Source organism: Polistes fuscatus, unplaced genomic scaffold (genome assembly GCF_010416935.1).
Source record: "Polistes fuscatus isolate 324 unplaced genomic scaffold, CU_Pfus_HIC Scaffold20, whole genome shotgun sequence".
Classification (NCBI taxonomy): domain Eukaryota; kingdom Metazoa; phylum Arthropoda; class Insecta; order Hymenoptera; family Vespidae; genus Polistes; species Polistes fuscatus.
Genome location: NW_025113097.1, coordinates 765,975 through 781,276, shown reverse-complemented (window position 1 = coordinate 781,276; position 15,302 = coordinate 765,975). Strand labels below are relative to the sequence as shown.

At 32.4% G+C, this 15,302-nt stretch overlaps 1 protein-coding gene across 1 annotated transcript in view; it reads right to left on the bottom strand.

The window, feature by feature from the left end:
- LOC122517413 overlaps window positions 1-15,302 on the bottom strand; it is a 178,158-nt gene that overhangs the window by 105,927 nt on the left and 56,929 nt on the right. Inside the window, exons 3-7 of the mRNA XM_043635779.1 lie at window positions 3,991-5,670; window positions 3,318-3,492; window positions 2,842-3,081; window positions 2,471-2,710; window positions 2,085-2,275 (exon numbers count right to left, since the gene is read on the bottom strand). Of these exons, the coding sequence (XP_043491714.1) occupies window positions 2,085-2,275; window positions 2,471-2,710; window positions 2,842-3,081; window positions 3,318-3,492; window positions 3,991-5,670 (2,526 nt within the window). The remainder of the gene's footprint in view (window positions 1-2,084; window positions 2,276-2,470; window positions 2,711-2,841; window positions 3,082-3,317; window positions 3,493-3,990; window positions 5,671-15,302) is intronic.

The following is a 15,302-nucleotide window of genomic DNA, read 5'->3' as shown; positions in this document are numbered from 1 at the left end:
TAACGCGAAAAACACACATTTGCTTGAAAAGATAGAGAGAGAGAGAGAGAGAGATGTTCATTCGTGCATAAACCATCACTTTGTGTGCTGACACTTCATTGATAATTCGTAACCATAGTTAGAAATACACGAAAAAATATAATAATCTGCATAAACGGAAAATAATATGAAGAAATAAAATATACAAAAATATAGAAGACAATTTTTTACAAGATACGAAAGAACGGGAATAATAACTTTGTTATTAGTTTATTACTATAAATTTTTCTTTTTTTTATTTATTTATTCTTATTATTTTTACGAGACGAAACAAATCGTAAGTAAATATTTATTTCCGGTAAGAAATATTGATTTTCTCTTACTCTCTTTCTCTCTTTCTCTCTATTTTATTCACTTTGTCTTTATTTAATTGATAAGAAACTCACGAATCGTTCGATATTGATAAAACACTCGTTTTACTTATCACACGCTAATAATTCCCCTTCTTTACAATTTTTTTTCTTTTTTTTTTTTCTTTAAAAAAAAAGATATAATCTTATATTATTATCATTAGATAAGAATCCACGTTTACACGAATACTTTTCATTCATTCGCTTATCATCGATATCGAAACATGTGAGACTTGTTAATAAATCGGTTTTTGATTTTATACGAGTAGTCGTCTTATATTGTGAAACATCTTTTTAAATACGAATTAATTTTAATACGTAATGCAAAAAAAAAAAAAAAAAAGAAATGAAAGAAAGAACAAAAAGTGTATCCCTTTAAACGTAAACCCCGATCGATAAACGTTTTAGGTAAGCGGAACACAAGCGCAACGTTTATGCATCCGAGCGAAGGATGCTTTTGGTATCAAAGCATCGGACAAGTGACCTTGAATGCTATTATGCCTCTCTGATCGTGGTGTTCGTTCAATATCCATGAATTATATGGACCCGTTCTTCGATCTTCTATCTATCGTTGTTATAAAAATAATCACTTAACGTGCATGTTGCATAAACGTGTGTTTATAAATGTAATCTATTATCCTTTATATACGCGTAATTAAAAACAACATTTTCTATTAAAACATATATTAATATCGACTTAAAAGAAAAAAGAAAAATCGATCGTGTTGTTGGATGTTAATTCGATTATCTGTTAATACGAGAAGAAGAAGAAGAAAAAAAAGAAACACACGTGAACTATGCGAAATCACTATCCTACGTTTAGTATGCATGTCGAAGCACAACTATAATTCAAACTTTTATAATAGAATATCACCGTCTGACTTATGTGAAAGGAAAATCAAGCTTCCATTCAAGTCACGATCAAACGTCTCGATCTTCTTCTTTAACATGCTTTCTTGAAAATAAACATGATATTATTTCAAAAAATAGGAACAATCCAAAATGAAATTGCATGCGAACTGTTGCTTAAATATTTCATAGCTAATTTTTCCTTCCTTCTTTCATTTCTATTTGATTATTCATCGTTAAACGAGTACAAAAATAACTGCATCCTTTCGTTCTCGATAGGAGGGGAGGAAAACAGAGATGCCACCACCCGTGAAAAGGGAAATTTAAGCTGCAAACTTGTTTCTTTTTTCCTTTTGAAGTTATTTTTTCTTTTTTATATTTACCCTTTCGGCGATTTAACTTTACGAATGAAACGTTTGTTAAATGTACGCGTTGAAGAAAAATACAAATAGCCGTGTACACGATGCTCGATGAAGTACACGGTTTGCGTGGGCAGATACTAATGATTCGCAATAAGTGTGAGAAAGAATCATCATCATCATCATCATAATAATAATAATAATAATAATAATAATAATAATAATAATAATAATAATCTCCAAACGAAAATAAGTCTAACGTGATAATCTTGATAATAATCTCGAATACCATGCGAACCCTTACTCAAATGTTTAACGTGATTGATATTACTCTATAGCAAGAAAGAAAATTTAGATACTCTTCTCTTATTTTTCTTTTGTATTTTTTAATTATGTTTGTCTCTTCTTCTTTTTCTTTTTCTTCTTCGAGAAAAGAGTTTACTTTTATAATTTGATTATTACATTAAATAATATATTGTCTACTCACCGAAACCTTTCCTACGTTATTTCCTACGTCGTTGTTTTCCAACAACGGCGCGCTGCTGCTCTTTCCTCCCATTTCTATCGTCAATGGTTCTGGTTTCAACTGCAGACTAGCTGCCGATGGGGAAGAGGGTGCTCGTGGTGGAGTCTCCAATAATTCTCCGGAACTCAATGAACTGGCTGTCGTAGACAGACCTACGATGTCGTACGTGAACTTATTTCAATAACTCACTTTTCGCTACACTACGTTACCCATTCCTAAACTTCGATACCCCATCCCCCTCACCGTCATCTTTCAAATTCGATATTAAGTTTCATTTCTAATGGAAGATAGATCAACAAAATAGAAAGAAGAAGAAGTAGTATAGTTAGGATTTCAAATGAACTCACATAATGGTAGATTCGTAGGCCTGGGTGGTTTAACACGAGGCAAAGAATCGTCCAATCCGCTGCTACTGTCAACCACTTCTTGTATATATCGATCCTCCTGATCTTTCGTTTGCGTGTGAACACTTTCACGTTTGACCCAAACGTCTTGATTGTTCTTGTCGTTACGCGAGCCCAATTTAGATGGTCTACGGCGAATTCTTTCCCAAGTTTCTTTACGGTGACACTTGTTCGAGGTCGACGCTTTAAAGAAGAAATTCGTTTGATGTTTGTACAAAAAATACGAAGTATTCTTTTGAATGTTCTTGAAAAAGAACAAGTAAGTAAGTAAGTAAGTAAGTAAATTAAAAAAGGAGGGAGAAATTGAAGCTTACGTTTGCTTAATCGTCGATCCGTGCTTCTGGGTGGGCTTGCAGTACCGATTCCACTTTCTAGAGGAGAAGCTCTATCAACAGCGTCCGGTGACAAACTACCCGATGAAATCTCATCCATGCTTTGCAAAAGATCTTGACAGGAGGATGATGATCTGTTGTCGTCGTCTACGGTGTCTTGAGGCGAGGGTGGGTCTAGTGTACTCTCGTCTTGCAGCGACTGCGAATCCAATTGCGATTCCGCTATAAACGCCAAAGCGAAGCAAAGCTGATAAGCGACGAATCGACTTAGCTTGCTACTACTACTACCACTACTATTACAACAACTACCACAACTACTACTACTACTATTATTACTACTACTACTAGTACTAGTACTACTACTACTACTAGTACTACTACTACTACTGCGTTCAATTTCTTATCTACGTATTTTCCATCGAAGATAGGAAATAAATAAAAGAATGAAAACATCTTACCTCGCGGAGACTCGCATTCGCTGACCCAAGTAAAACTAGAACTTCTTGAAATAGGAGGCGATGTTTGAGTGGCTATATCCGAATAAGTAAATGATTCCATTGGTAGACTGTTGGAACAACAGGAGCCTGAACCATTTCTGATTCTCGATAAGAGAGAATGTAAAGAGATTGGCAACTGAAATTCATTGATCAATATTTTTAATAGGAAAAAAAATTAATATATGTGTGCTTATAATTATGAAAGTGATCTAAGTCATATATTTCTTGTTTTCGAGATATTTCAACGAATTACATTTAAACATTAAATGCATTCTATATAATATTGAAATAATAATCACTATCTAACAATATCGTGAAAATTACATTGAATTCATTTAGTTGAAAATAATGTGCTAAAATAACTAATGTAGGATTCGTGAAAAAATTGGGCCGATGAACTGGCTGGACTGGGACTCGAACCCGGAATCTTCCGCTTTCCGGACTACTCTTTTAACCATTGAGCTATCCAGAGCCCACCGTCCAATCTCTTCGCGAATGCCTATTTAAGTGTTTGACTTGGAGACGCTCGCATCCCACACTAATAAATTTATTTTTTTGTAATTTTCGCTTAGACCACTTTCATAATTATGAACACACATATATTTTATGTGTTTTCTTAAATGATTATTCTCACCGATCCCGATCTGGCGTTTTGTTCATCGATGATTCTCTTAGCGTCGTCATTTTCAATTCTCCTATTTTCGTTAATTATCGAATCGTTTCTATTTTCGGGCAGGTCGCATTCGACTGCCACGTCGTTACCCCTCGACCTAGATATAGAAAACTTCTTCAAGTCAACCGGACTGGTTTCTCTAACGTCTCTGTCGGATTCGGACAATCTCTTAGCCGAAATGTCCGAACGTAAGGTGAAAGGTGAAACGGCACGTTTCTTCGTCGACGTACCATCCTTCGTTCGATTTCCTAAAAATAAATCCTGATCGGGTAGAGACGATACTCTGACGAGTACAACGTCGTTCGTATTTTCGTGAAAAACGGGTGTCTGTCTTCTTTTAAGAAATTTCCCACCGAAGGGTGGCTTCTTTTCTTCGGTCGGGGTGACCGGTGCCGATTTCGGTACATCGTTGTCCAATGATTTTGATCTGGCAGCGATTACGCGATGATGATCGTTTTTGTTATTGAATACGTCATCGTAATCAGGATCCATACCGATGTCTTGATCGTCTTGGGTATGTTGAAATTTTGGAAACCTCGGCTGGCAATCGCGACGACGCCTATGATTGGTCGGAGTCACGGGAAGACTGTGTTTCCTTTGGGAATCCGTTCGTTGACGAGGTGGAAGTTTGCTTTTGGATTCTTCCACGGTGATTATTCTTGAGGAAGACGAAGACGAGGATGATGACGATGATGATGAAGAAGATGAAGAAGAAGAAGATGAAGAAGAAGAAGAAGAAGATGATGATGATGACGACGACGATGAAGAAGAAGAAGAAGATGATGATGACGATGACGATGAGGAAGAGGAAGAGGACGGAGGTAAGACGACCGGTACATCGTCGTCAGGCACGTTTCTTAACCCTACAATTTTCTTTGGTTCATTGTTAACGTCCTCTTCCCCCCCGGGACGATTGATTCTCGTTGGTAGACTAGATATGTTTCGATTACTCCACGAACAATGATTATTCACGTTCCTCGTTAAAGACTCGTTAGATTGACGATTGTCATTGATCAATCTATTGTATCTATGATGATCGATAACGACACCCAGATTATCCGGTAGACTTCCACTTTTACGTCGTGAAATATCTTGATCATTCGATTCCTCGTCGTAATAAGTATTATTCTTCTTACCGTTAAACCAAAATTTATTGTTCACTTTGTCACCGTTATTATCGTTGTTTTTGTTGAAATTTTCATCGGAATTTTCGCTATCCGATATACCAAACTCGTTCAACAATTCTTTGTACTTGATTATTCTCGTTTCGTCTTCCCTTTCGTTATTCCTCGATTGTCCCCTCCTTATTTCCGAATAATTTATCGAATTTTCTTTGGTTAACTCGTTAATCTCGTTAGCTATTATGCTATTGAATTCGGCGAGTATGTTGTTAGACCACTCGCCGATATCTTCCCCGATGATAGTTTTTTTATTCCCCCGTGGCAGAGAATTCTGTCGTTTTGGGAGACGAGTACTTCTCGTTGGCAAACATATCGTACTGTTCACCGTATTATTATCCAAACTCGAAGATGATTTATTTACGATAGTTGTTGGTTCTTCTTGTTGCTTTGGATATTTTAGTTCCTCGATGACGCGTAATGGAGTAGATGGGGCAGACTCGATGATCTCTCCGATCTCTTCCTGAAATTTCATTTATTTCTTTATTCGTTTGTGTTCTACCACCCCCTCCCACCCACTCCCTTATCATCTTATTACTTATACAAATCACGTGGCTTTAAATATGAATGAATGAATGAATGAATGAATGAATATAACATTGATGAGTTACTCATTAAATATGAGCAAAAATAAATTATTAAATACAATGTGAACGACAACGATCACGTATTACACGTAAAATACACGGGATAACGAAACAAGGGGGAAGAAGGGGGAGATGGGACACTTCGACTTATTTACACTTTTATTGATCTTCAAAGGAAGTGATGAGAGGGGGAAAGGGGACAAGAATCCTCGAAGCGCGTTAACCGGTAAGAACCTTTGTGTCGGTGCATGTTGCATACAAACTCGTTGAGTTTTACATTCTGCCTACGTGCACTACACAACAACAACAACAGCTACAACAACAACAACAAGTAGAAACGAGAAGAGATGAACAACAATGACGACGCATGCGTGTTGTAACCCACGTAGATATACGCGTTGCGTGAGGAGGAGGAGGGGGGGGGGGGGGGGGAAATGCATAATATAAAGATGCAACGTATTTATAGTTGATAAAGATATTCCTAAATTCTTATACGCTGATCAAAAGTAAATTGAAATTTTCAAAAGAAAAAAATGATTAACCAAATTGCAACAATTGTTTCAATTGCTATATCATTAATTGGATTATCTTTAGTTGTTCGTTTAAATAAATAAATAAATTATTCGCGTATTGTCTTATTGAAATTAATTCAATTCCCAGCTTTCTCTATCGTAAGCAGCAACGCTCAATTATCGCTAAAATCCTATTAAAGTTTCTTATTCTTATAAAACTTTCGACTAAATGAAATTAACATATATGTCACCAATTTATGTATATCCGTGATTCTTATTGAAATCACTGTTGCATTGCGAATTTAATGCGAGTGTGTGTGCGTGTGTAGGAGAAAACTCAAGAGTTAAATTGATTTACCATACAAAAGGAGGCTTTACATTTTGGGAAGGTAATTTCTTCTTTCGAAGGATCGAAAGGTTGATCTTTTTTCAAGCGGAAGTAATCGGATGATGACAATGATGATGACGATGATAATGATGATGATGATGATGATGATGATCGTATCTCTTCTATCGCGATAAAATAAATGTATATATGGTATATGTTATGGTATATACCATAGGTAGGTAGAGAAAATTGATGAACGTCGGTCGGATTTGTTGTTCGACGGATTTGGAAAGAAGTTCGCAGGAAAAGGGGCCAACCCGCTGTTTGAGAAAGATCGTTTTGCGATAATAATCCGGGTCGACACTTTCAACAGAGTTATATCCCACATAAGGCGCCTATTCAACGCGCCTATGGTATATACCATGTAACAACCACCGGGCGTTGGAAGAACAATGGGGAAGCTTCACGCTTATGATCGATCGCTCGACTGGATATCATCGAGTTTAAAGAAACAAAATGAAAGAGAGAAAGAGAAAGAGAGATCTTAAACGTTCAATCTTTCTCTCTCTCTCTCTTTTATTCTCTTATTTTATCCTTTTATCGTATCGTTTGATCATTCCCTTTATGCGAACTACACTTATTGTGAATCATTTTCAGCATACTCTCTCTCTCTCTCTCTTACTTTCTTTATTTTTCTTTTTCAAAGTAAATTATAATTTAAATTAATTTGAATATATATTTATTATCGCAAATAATATATAATATATAATAAAAAATATATTATAATATATATATGTTATATTGTATATAATATAAAAAATATTATAATAAAAATATAGAAAAAAATATTATAATAAATATGTAATAAAAAGAAAATGTATTTTTTATAATATATATATGTTATGTTATATATAATATAAAAAATATTATAATAAAAATATAGAAAAAAATATTATAATAAATATGTAATAAAAAAAATATATTTCTTATAATATATAAAATATAAAATAATATTAAACGTGAACTTTTGAAGTAATTGAAATTAATCGTAACGCGATTAACCAAATTCTATTCGACTAATTGTAAAATGAAAGTAAAAGTTTCACAGAAAAGATATTAGTCCAGCTAGTTTACGCAAGAAATGATAATGATGATAATGATGATGATATCTTCGAGAGATCGATTACGATTTCTCCGTTAATAATTACCGATCGATACGATTAATTATGTTAAAGGAGAAGGATCATATAGTTTGAATAAAATCATCCGATAGAAGAAAAGTGTGTATGTGTATGTGAGTGTGTGTGTGTGTGCGTGTATGCTGCTCGTCAAAATGAAATTAAATAGAGATAGATCTATCGAGATCTATCTAAACGCAAATTACAGGCTTCAGATAGCACTTAAATCTCACTAGAATTCGAAATTCTTTTTACTTTAGAATTCTAATCGAAGATATGGTTTAACGAGTTTACATTCCCGGTGTTTCTTCATTCCAGTCTGAGTGGTTGCTTATCTCGCACGCTTCTTCTTAATAAACGCAATAATCCTACTTAGGAATATAGATTTTCTATTTATGTGTTATCTTTCTCCTATTTCATTATCAATATTATTGAATATTAAATCGATCATCATAGCATTCGTATTAGTTTAAGAAATATTTTTAAATCCTCGTTAATAATTGTTAATAATATAAAATAAACAAAAAATATATCTTTTTATTAGATCTAAGGTATAAAATAAATAATAATATATGAAATAAAATAAAATATTTCAAAAGACAAAGACAAGAACAACAGTTGAGAAAAATGATTCGATTAAACAAAGTATTATTGTGTTGAAATTCTAATCTTGTAGGTATTTGTGTCGTTTGGTATTGGTAAAACGTGTCGATAAAAGGGACAAACACGTATATCATCGTTCATTATTATTTATTCCACCCACATTAATAGATCCGATGAAACGTCGGATTGTATGTTCCCCTTTATACACGTGTATATATGTACACGCGCTTGTACGTGAGTGCATTTATGTGCATTTATATGTATATATATGCGTGGGAGAAGTAGTAAAGGCCACCGATTGGTACTACAAATGTTATTTCCAATCGAAAAGACCCCGATTCGTTTGATTCAAATGCATGCTCGTCGAGAACAGTTAGGAGAACACATATTTTGCGTGTGAAACAATGTTTCTCGTTTAAAACACTTTCACGCATCTACGGTGAACATAATTATGAAAGTAATCTAATCTTGTTTCGAGATATTTCAACAAATTACATCGAATTAATTAATTATACTTGAAAATAATGCGGTAGGAAATAATTAATAAACTTAATTTCATTTTTAAATTTTAACATAGACCACTTTTATAATTATGATCACATGTGTATAATGATTATGGTTGTTCGAATAAATTACAGAGATATAACGATGACGTCTTATACTATATCTATAAAAAAAAAAAAAATAAACCAAAGAAAAATTGACGTTCCCAACCTTTCCACGACCTTTCTTTTCGAAGACCTGTTACACGCGCGTCATTCTTCTTCCCAAAAAAAGAAAAAGAAGAAGAAAAAAAATAATATATGAAAGAAGAATGAGAGGAAGGTTATTCGGTAGATGACGAACGAATTTCTAACTGACGTCAGCGTGGACAAGAACCTTCCTTTCGTTAATAGATTCGATAAATCGCAGTTAATCACAACGTATTAGGAGATTTTAAAAGAAGAAAAAAGAAAAAACCAATAACGACGACGACGACGTGACAATTCGAACGAGTTTTATAGTCGATCGAGGGTTTGAAATATTTCTCTATTAATATTCTATTTTCTATTAAATTTCATGAACACCTACTACATTTTCATTTTGATTTCTACCTGCTACACGTGAAATTATTCGAACCTTGTATGTAACGTTACGAAACTCGAAAGAATTTCAACAGAAATATGTCGAAGTATAAACGATCGAACGTTCGATCGATCGATCGATGGATCGATCTTGTTATTTTTTTTTTCTTTTTTTTTTCTTTTTTCTTTCTTTTAACCCGATACATCATATCGTTCTCAGATCACGTACAACACACTGGACTTACACGTGACCAATTTTTAAGGATCCCTTCTCCTTCATCCACGATTCACCAACGAACTTTCATTCGATCACGTAACTTCTTCTCATGCACCTTTGTATTAAGACTTTGTATCACTTTTTTGTTTTTTTTCTTACCGTTCGACATTCTCTTCTTTTTACTTGTTACCATTATTATTATTGTTATTTAAGATACACGACAATAAGAATATTCGATCATAGGGTTTTGAAGTATCGAAATATCAAATTCAAATCGTTAGATTCGTGGTTTGTTTAAAGATAAAATAAAACTAAATAAATATAGTAGAAATATTATATTATATAAATAAATATAATAAAATTATATATATAAATATAATAAATATATTCATCGTTGTTCAAAAGCAACAACAATAGGATTTTGAAGTATCGAAATATCAAATTCAAATCGTTAGATTCGTAGTTTATTAACATATCAAGGGTTTTAGACAAACAAAAACTAAATAAATATAATAAAATTATATATATAAATATAATAAATATATTCATCGTTGTTCAAAAGCAACACCAGTAGGATTTTGAAGTATCGAAATATCAAATTCAAATCATTTAGATTCGTAGTTTACTAACATATCAAGGGTTTTAGACAAAAAAAACTAAATAAATATAATAAAATTATATATAAAATTAAATTATATATATAAATATAATAAATATATTCATCGTTGTTCAAAAGCAACACCAATTGGATTTTGAAGTATCGAAATATCAAATTCAAATCATTTAGATTCGTGGTTTATTAACATATCAAGGGTTTAAGAAAACAAAGATTAAACAAATATAAAATAATTATTCATCGTTGTTAAAAAGCAACAGCAATAGCAAATGCAAATGCAATTGGTATAGATGATCAAAACTGTTGTTTATTTAATAACTCGTTCTAATGAAATAAAAGTCAATCGCGTGATTAAACTTTACCGATCGAGTTACCACTGTACTTATCTATGATCATCTATGAATTGAAACGATGATTCGATCAGCGAGACGCGAACTTAAGATTTAATCGAACTAGACGGTCGTTCGTTAATAAGTATCAATCAATCGTTTTCGAAACGTCGATCTCGAAAATGATATCTATCCTTTAAAATAACGTAAATAATGTATAATAAATTTCGATCTAATTATACAAAGAATAAAAATAATAATTAATGATTTATTCAATATTTTTGATATAATCTATCGAATGATTATTATTATTAAACACTTTATTGTTACGTCTTCTGTCAAATATCAATTTCTCAGCTTAGAATAATATCGTTTTGTTCAATTTGATAGTAGGATGGTTAACACGTTGAGATCGTTTAAGAGAATAACGTGTCAGTATACCTAATGAAATCATCAACTAACACCGACGACCGATCATCTTTGCGTTAGATACGATCGATCAAATTAATCGGCTATATAATAAGATCAATCAGGATGCATAATGAATTATCGAGCCCTAACGCGTGAGTAATGAAAATAAAATCGTCAAATTAAACAAAATAAAACGAGATTGGTGATCGTGTATACGATAATCTTAGAAATAAAAATAAAAAAATAAATCGGTATGATAAAAAGTAGTAACCTCGTTTTCGCGCTGATTAAAAATCAAACGTGAAAGAAACGTGTCGGAAAAAAAATGTAGGAGGCACTGATAAACAACACGTTAAAAAAAAACACACACACACCCACGCACAATTTTTGATTCGCATTAATAAATATGGTAAATCCGTTCGCGAAAAATAAAACTCGTAGGCAATGGGATTCTTCGACGACGATCAAAACGCAAGTAAATCGTGGTGTATGCTTGCTTGCTTGCGTGCTGTACCGTATCGTGCGTGTTTGCGTGCGTGTTTGCGTGCGTGCGTGCGTGCGTGCGTTCCTTCGAACGTTCACGCACGGTTGCTGTTGGCTCATTCAAGGACCACTGCCTCCTCCTCCTCCTCCTCCTCCTTGTTGGATGACGACCGGTCAACCTGAATAATATGTCGGACGATCGTGATCGAAGAAAAAAATACACAATCTCTCTCTCTCTATCTCTCACTTTTTCTTTTTCTTTTCGGTACCACGATGATGATATCGTACTAAATTTCTAATAACTTGTTTAACACTAAACGTGTACCATCGATAATAGTTAAACGAATAGACAAGTCCTATAATTTGTTGAGAAACAAAAATTTGCTTTTAATATAATATTATAAATATTACAATTATTCTTTCGAATAAAACTAAAACATATTCTACAACTAAAATAAAAAATTTGCTATATATAAATGTTACAATTATTTTTTCGAATAAAACTAAAACATATATTATGTTTTCTATAATAAATAAATTTATTCATATAGAGGATAAATACATATAATAATAAAAAATATAATATAAAAATAAATATAATAATAAATAATAATAAAAAAATAATAAAATAAATATATATATTTATGAAACACGATAGGAATATAAATATACGTGAATAGTTTGATATTAAAATATTTTTTATATTAAAATAGTTTGGATTAAAATATTCTGATTCGAATGACACATAAAAAGGTCTAAAAAAATAATTCCTAAACAAAGTGTCAACGTTTACGAAAATACGACGAGAATGCATTGGGAGTAGTTTACCCATACACATTTACCCACGTTCACGTTTCTCTAACATCGTGCACGCTGTCTCTCGTTATTGAGTGACTGACATGTCGGTTATATCTTGCCACAAGCCTTCTTCATGGCCATAAAGAAAGAAATAGAAAGAAAAGAAGAAGAAGAAGAAGAAAGAAGAAGAAATAAAAACGGAGGCGGTGCATTGGCTACTGCATCACTTATGTTAGTTCTCTTAATCTTCTCTCTTTCTTCGTCTCTCTTACTTTCTCTCTTTCTTTATATATATATATGTGTGTGTGTATCTTAAATGAGGGAAACGATAAAGACAGAAAATGATACGCTTTAACCTACAATGGAGAAAACAGAGGCTTCCTTGTTTTACAAAACTCGATCAACATATTTTATTTATATATATGTTCTACGTACTGATATATGTTTTGACTTATTTTCTTAAAAAATAAATATAGTTACAGTTAATTCATTCGAATATCTTTCCCTCTCTTTTTATCTATAGCATTCTCATCAATCTCGGTTAAATTTAAAACATACGATGATACCCCCCCCCCTTTTCTTGTATTTTTTCAATAAACATTTGTACGAGCTTTAATTCTACATTAATCTTTGAACACGTTAGTGTAAAAAGTGATTAATTAATTCGATATTCTAGTGTATGTGTGTGTGTGTGTGAATATTGATATTGAATCAGATCAATTTTCCACGCGTGAGAAAGTGCAAGGAATTGTAGTTTAAAATTCAATTATACGTTAAGTCAGTAGGTTCATTTAAATGTTACTGACTTATGATTACAATCGAATAACATAGGAGGGTGAGGAGAAGGAGAAAGGGGGAGATTTATTCGTAGGTGTATGATATTACGTGTTTTTAAAGTGGTGGGATCCGTTGCTGCCGGAAGTTGGAATTAGACACGGATCGGTTATAGGAATCGACGCCTTTCTAAGTATTTACTACGGATCGATAACTCGGCAAATAAAACCTAACGCAATTGAACGTGTAACGTTTCGTAACGACGTCTAAATTAACGGTAAGAAGGATATCAAGGATTCGTTTCAGCATTTGTTACTAAACCCGTATATCTAAATAATATCTCGAATTAATAGCAAGTAAGTATATACCTTTACGTGAGAAAGATTCTTTTTTTCTTTTCTTTTTTAAGTAAAATAACAAAAAATCAAAAGCGTTGACCTATATATATATATATATATATGTATAAAGTATTACCTTTCTTTAAAACTGTTAGAGAGAGAGAAAGAGAGATAGATAGAAAGGATTTGGTGTAAAATGCCAAAGTTTAAATCTCGTCCAAGAGATTAGCGAAATTCAACGAGCCCACCTTGTCACGAATCCAATTATCGGACAATGAAAATGATTTTTATACGATCTACTCTATGTGAAAGTATTCAACTAAATTTATCGATTAAATAGTATTGATAATCTAAAAAGGGACTAATAACGTATACGCGAAATTTGAGATACTTAAATAAACATTCATTATTTTTCATTTATTATTAGAAATAAATTCATTTAGAAAATTGATGAAAATGGTATAAAATTAATATATCAAATTATATTATTACGAGAGATATTTTATCTTCATTGATAATAAATTTATTTCTAAACGATTCTTAGGAGATTGGCACGCAGGATTGATCTAAATAATTCTGTTCGATAATTCTGTTCATTCTGTACGATATTGTTATTATTCATTATTTTCTATACTTAAGAATAATCGTGTACGTGTGTTGTCTGTGCGTGTGTGTGTCTGTGCGTGGGATCAGAAACTCAACACTGGTTCGCCCACTCGAACGAAAAAAAAGAAATAAATAAAAAAAAAAGAAAAAGAAAAAAAGGAAAAGAAATGTTAGTTTATGCCACGTGAGAGAATTATCCATTAACCGATCGAACGTGGTGGTACAACCACCATGAACCGAACATGAGAAAAGTTCTAGGTACTCGTTAAAACGTGTACCTCGCTTGATCTCAGTGTTTGTTACCGATTAGAGAACGATTTCACGGATCGTTGTAATCGATAAGACAATTCGATGACCGATGAGAGGTGAGTATCGTCGAGTCACGACGGTGATATCTTTAAATACCCTGATCATTCGCGATAATGTTTCTAACAGTTTCTACCTGCTTGCTTCGATCATGTTTATCTCTCATTTAATATATGTTGTTTAACTATTTACTGTTGTTCTTCTTCTTGTTCTTGTTATAATATTGAAAAAAAATAATTTACGATATATTTTAAATATATTTGCCCATAATTATGAAAGTGGTTTAAGTTATTTATCTTTTGGTTCGAGATATTTAAACCAATTACATTTGAATGTAAAATAAATAAATTCAAATATAAATTAGTTGAAAATAATGTGCCGTGAAATAACTAATAAACCTTTTTATACTATTTTATTATATTATTTATTTATTTATTTATTTATTTATAATATTTATATATTTATTTATATTATTATTTTTTATACTTTATAACTAATAAACTATTTTTTTTTTTCATTTTTACTTAGACCACTTTAGATCGATGAATATCATGTAGAAAAATAATAATTATAATAATAGGGAATTAATATATATGTAATAAACGTTTTAAATCTCGTCTATATATTTTATTTTTGTAAAAACAAAGAAAAAAAAACAAGAAAAAATAACCGATTAGAAGAAGAAGAAGGAGAAGAAGGAGAATTCTTCGAGAGTGAGAATGATCGAGGAAAAGTATAGTTCGGTGTCTAGGCACGCGGCTAGATCAGAGGTGGCGAATAATAATACGCGGGTGAAAGTAACGTTTGATGATCATTGTAATTAACTTTTCCGCTTGTAATAATCGTGAAAGGGGAAGACGAGCGAGCGGGCCCACGTAATTTCGAGACAATGAACAAAAATCGTTTCACTCGAAGGGTGAGGAGAAGAGAAGAGAGAAGAGGAGA